The sequence below is a fragment of the Helobdella robusta genome (assembly GCF_000326865.2).
Source record: "Helobdella robusta unplaced genomic scaffold HELROscaffold_6, whole genome shotgun sequence".
NCBI lineage: Eukaryota > Metazoa > Annelida > Clitellata > Rhynchobdellida > Glossiphoniidae > Helobdella > Helobdella robusta.
Genome location: NW_008705330.1, coordinates 3,037,150 through 3,042,692, shown reverse-complemented (window position 1 = coordinate 3,042,692; position 5,543 = coordinate 3,037,150). Strand labels below are relative to the sequence as shown.

Sequence of the window (5,543 nt, the reverse complement as noted above, 5' to 3'; positions counted from 1 at the left end):
CATACATCTTAAAAGAAATATTGGAATAAAGTAATGATCGGTACTTGAATGGAGAGCAAGTAGGCCCCAACACATATAAAAACAATCCAGCCCGATGCCATTATTGAGACTATGATGGAAGATGTAGCAGTAGCGAGCAAACAATCTATTATGACATTGTTTTCTAGATTTCAAACTAATATCTGATTCCATCTGGCTCAAAGGATTTTGAGCGACTGGAAAATATGTGAGTACAGGAAAACTCGTTGAAATTTTTAAATGTCTATGCGAAAAGTCAAAAGTTACAAAGAATCAGTGCAAAATTTAGTTTATAAAAATCGAATGCAGATCCAATATCATCACTACGGCTTACAGTATTATGGAAAAAAGTGATGGAAAAATAGAAACATAATTGTTGAATGGAATTAATGATAATAATAGTCGTTTTATATAGCGCCATGGTAAGCGACTGAAAGGCATTATCATTTTTACAACAAACAGTGCACAAATATACGTGAAACAACGCATAACAAGCTGTTGCATGTGTAAGGCGGGAATCTCTTTGCGTTCGAACTAGGACACTGCATCAACAGTTCCAGCCACCTTAACCATCACGCCGCCAAAAACATCGGAGAGAACTGACCCTCTAGTGTCTAATGCAGCTGATCTGCAGAGGCTGGTTGAGATGACACATGATAACAATAGATACCACGGATTACATTCCAACAAAGACAATAAACGACATCGCACGTGCTTTTTTGAGGAATTTCAGTTATTTTTAGAAATAACACGCAACCTCCTCGCATAAAATATATCTTTGACACGCTATTGAATTCGGAAACAACTGGCTTGTAAATGGCAAAAATTGACTATTTATCAATGGTTTTATTGGTTTCATGCATTCATATCATTTATTTCCTTAATCAGCCAACCAGGTTTGGAATAACCATGATTCGTTAAAAAATCGTTCAGATCCTCGATTGAATTTTTGTAAAAATGTTTTAAAAAGTCTTTTGATTTGTCGTCCATTGGTGAATATTTGCGACCTTTGCCACTTCCCAAACATTTAAGCTTTCCTCCATTGGTGACCGGACAGAAGAATCCTTTCTTTGTGTTATATCTTAAAAAACAAAATATAAAAATTATGTCAAATAACGTAAAACACAAATAAGCTTATGTCATACCGTCCAAAAAGTATTGATTGCAATGATTTAACAGAGGAAAAATAGCTATTGAATAATAATAATAAACAAAAATTAAAAATATTGCACCAATTGAAACAAATCGGTAGGATTAAGGTTTGTCATTTGCATTTTTTGAATCTGTTAATTTTACAATAATCATTTCGCATAAGCAAGTTTTTTTCAACACAACCAAACGTTTACCATAGTTTTCTCTTTCAGTCCACATTTCAGTGGGCAACATCTTTGCATGCCTCTTAAACTGGTGTCATAGCGCATAACGGTGGTTTGTGCACTATTCACTTCCTGATCTGCACCTCCCTTACTATTGGTATTACAAAATCTTGTATTTATTTAATATTTTTATACATTTTATCATCAGCAAAGTCTTTTGATTATGAGGTTACCACAGCTCTGCCGTCTCTTCCGTCCTGCTCCAGCCACTTTCTTGCCTGCATCATAGCAACCCGTCTGGGATCATCACTGCACCAGCCACTTGCCCATATCTTCGCAGCTCGTTGACAGTTTGCTCGTTTATATAACATTGTCTGTCCCTACAATCTTTGTATCCGCATCAACAGATCCATCTACACGCTCTTGCAGGTCTGAGTCCAACATCTAGGTGAGGTTTCATTTACATATCTGTATTGTTCACATTACCCAATTTTAGGTTAATCGGAGTGGTTGATACTAATATATTAAAATCTGTTGAAGAAACAGTAGATTTTAATTTTGTGTTGCTGCGTTGTTCAACGTCAATCTGTTTTTTAACGAGAATGCTTTCCACAGTTTTACAACTTCATAGCTGTCGTTATGCCTTTTTTCGTTTTATCAGTTCTTTTTTTGAGCTGCGTAAAACTTTCATTTCTATGATCAGGCACTCTAAAAGATAAAAGAGACTACATATAGAGAAATGAAAATAAGAGCAAACGCAGTAACCTTAATTGATTCTGCACCGAACATCAACCTAATTTGAGAAGCTACAGACATGGGCATCTACTAGAAGACACAGTAGGTTGTAGTTTGTGTGCAAAAAAAGAAGGCAAAATGAAAAATCTTTGAACTCATTGCAAGACGTTATATATTTTAAGGATTAAATAGGCTTTGAAGCCAAGATTTGAGGAACTGCGTGTGACACCTTCTAACAAGATGAATTATTAAAACAGAATATTTTGCAAACTGGAGAACGGGCAAGTTGATCAGACGACGAATTACAGCAACAACTTCAGTGGCAGGTATTTTTTTGACAATATTATATCTTTTAATATCCCCATAAATATATGAGTTTTTCTATTATAGCAACAACTTCAGTGGCAGGTATTTTTTTGACAATATTATATCTTTTAATATCCCCATAAATATATGAGTTTTTCTATTATAGCTTTCTCATAAATGTTATTAACGAGTTCTTATTAACTGGAAACAGATTGAACATTAAAAAAAACTTACTTCAACAATTTAGAATAATCAAGTTTGTCTTGTAACTTTAAAAAATTTTGAACTTTTTCCATTTCAGATATTGGATCTTCTACCAGATTTTCTCCATCAACTATAAGCAACTAAAAAAAAATTGCTTCAGTTATAATAAAAAAAGTTAACGTGAAAATTATTAATTAATACCAAATATTTTAAAACTAAAAGATTTTGTAGCAGAATTTTTTATTCAGATTAAATAACTTCCATAATCGAGCAATTGTAAAAAACGCAAAATGGATACCAGCTATGTGAAGGTAACTTGTAAGCGATATGTTATATTATTATTATTATATTATTATATATTATATTAAGCGGTATATGTATAATGTTATAAGATAAGCGACGTTAGGGCAAATGCGACTACCAAGTTATTAATACAGGAATATGAACAGGTTGTTAAAAACATTAGTGTGTCAATGCGAGATAAATCTCTTTCTGAGCAAAAATAAAATAATAGTTCAACATCAAAATTCAGACTCAGTCTTCTTGGATCACTGTAGAAATTTTGGTTATGTCTTTTTATGTTGTTTTTAAACAATCCAGATAAATAGAAACATAAAGTGAACAAGAGGACAATTGTGTTGAAGTAACGAGCAATTTTTAATGGATCCTTTTAATCAGTGTCGGACTGGGAGGATATTCTTCCAGAAATCGAAACTCTAAAAGCATCCGGATTCGAGTAAAAAAAATTCGGCTTCGATTATAAAATGAATTTTTAAAATCCATTTTATTCATGACTTGAAGCTTGTGTTTCATAAAAATGAGCTGTGAGCAGCAAAGATGTGCAACAATTGATGTTACAAAACTTTGCCCCACAAATGGCATGCGAAACACGCGTCCAGAGAGAATAAAATTAAAATATTCTTCAAAGTTCTTAAAAATTTTGAAAACATTTATTTAAAGATACTTTGTTTTAATTATAAGCGTGGGTGATAGTTTGATTTATTTGATAACAGTTGTTAAAACTTACAACAGCTGATGAGAATTCATTGAGGTGCATTATTATAGCATGCCATTTATCCAGCGTGGAGGCGCTGAATATGTTGAATGATTTGAAAGTCAATAAAAAAAAAATGTACAAATGATTGATGATGCAATAAAGTGACAGCGTATTTTATTTAACTTAATAAAACCTAACGATGATCCTATCAGGGGTCATCCGTTCAAGTTGTCTACTCATAGTTTTAACACGAATCATGGGAAATTTTGTTTTTCCAATAGGGTGGTTGAGTTATGGAATAGCTTGGATGCGGACATTGTGATGGCTAAAGATGCTGAAACCTTTAAGACGAAGTTGGATCGACATATGACATGATGTTCAACTGGAGATCCTCACTTGGCATTATGACATAGCTTATATATTTATATTATCTTTGACATCTTTGTGGTTAATGTGTGTGTGTGTGTGGACTGATGCGTGTGTGAGTGTGTATATATATATATATATATATATATATATATATTTTATTGTTAATTATAAATGTCTATATATATATATATATATATATCTATATTTTCATCCTATTATGTCCTGGTTATGACATTAAACTGACCCTCACTGCCTTGTGAGTGATGTTGGATCATCAAAGGCTAGGCCCACCGCTAATAACTGTGGTTGCGTAAGGAAGGGCGTCCTGTGTAAAAACTAGCCAAATAATAATACTTATGATGACGGAAAAAACAATGGCCCTCAGTATCCGGCAGAAGAGGGTGCGAAGAATCTCCAAAGACCCAGTCCATGGGGTTGTGGTGCAAGGCCCTGTGGATGGTCTGGCTACTGGCACCCTACTCTATAGTGTGGCGGTGCAAGGCACTATAGATGGAAGGACTACTTGTAGACCAAGGGGTTGGAGGTTTGGTACCTGGAATGTAGGCACGTTGACAGGAAGAAGTTTGGAAGTGGTGGAGGAGCTGCAGAGGAGAATGGTTGACGTGGCTGCATTACAGGAGATCAGATGGAAGGGTGAGGGTACAAGGTTTGTGGGGGCTAAAGGAGGAAGATATAAGTTGTGGTAGAAGGGGGATGATGGTACGGGAGGAGTTGGTGTGATGGTAAGAGAAGAGTTGGTGGAGAAGGTGTTGGAAGTGAGGCGGAGAAGCAATGGGGTAATTGTGGTGGTGATGGTGTTTGGAAAAGTAATAGTGAAGGTGATATCAGGATATGCTCCGCAACAAAGTAGGAAGGAAGAGGAGAAGGATAGGTTTTATGATGATGTTTCTGACGAGATTGGGCAAGCGGGGTTGAATGAGTTTGTGGTGTTGTTGGGTGATTTGAATGGTCATGTGGGGGCGGATGCAGACGGATATGAAGGTGTACATGGGGGATGGGGATATGGTATACGGAATGAGGAAGGGCGTAGAGTGTTGGAGTTAGCGGATTAGTTGGGGAATACTTGGTTCACAAGGGAACCAGCGCGATTGATTACTTATAGGTCAGGGGAACATAGATCGATGATAGACTATATATTGGTAAGGGCCAAACATAGGAAGTATGTGAAGAATGTGAAGGCGATACCTGGTATGTTGCAGCATAGTATGGTTGTGATGGATGTGACATCAAAAGAAATGGGGAGGAGGAAAAAGGATAAGTTTGTGGCAAAGAGAAAGACATGGAAGTTGCAGGATGCAGAGGTGAGGAAGGCATTTGAAGTGAAGGTGGCTGAAAATTGGGAGAGTGGTAAGGATGGAGATGTTAGGGAGAGATACAGGGACTGTGTGTTGGCTACGGCAGATAAAGTATGTGGATGGACGAAAGGAAAGTGTAGGCATGGTGAGACGTGGTGGTGGGATGAAGATATAAGAAGGGTTTTGGAAGTCAAGAAGGAGAGGTTTAGGGTATGGAGAAGGGACATGACGGAGGAAGCGGAGTCTGAGTATAGGAAGGCTAAGAAGGTTGCAAAACAGGCA

General features: G+C 36.3%; 1 protein-coding gene across 1 annotated transcript in view; it reads right to left on the bottom strand.

The window, feature by feature from the left end:
- Window positions 1–832: 832 nt before the first annotated feature.
- Window positions 833–5,543, bottom strand: part of HELRODRAFT_107720 (hypothetical protein) — a gene marked incomplete at its 5' end in the record, with an annotated part of 17,115 nt that continues 12,404 nt past the window's right edge. Inside the window, 2 exons of the mRNA XM_009029236.1 lie at window positions 833–1,099; window positions 2,610–2,719. Coding sequence (XP_009027484.1) covers window positions 874–1,099; window positions 2,610–2,719 — 336 coding nt within the window. The 3' untranslated portion in view covers window positions 833–873. The remainder of the gene's footprint in view (window positions 1,100–2,609; window positions 2,720–5,543) is intronic.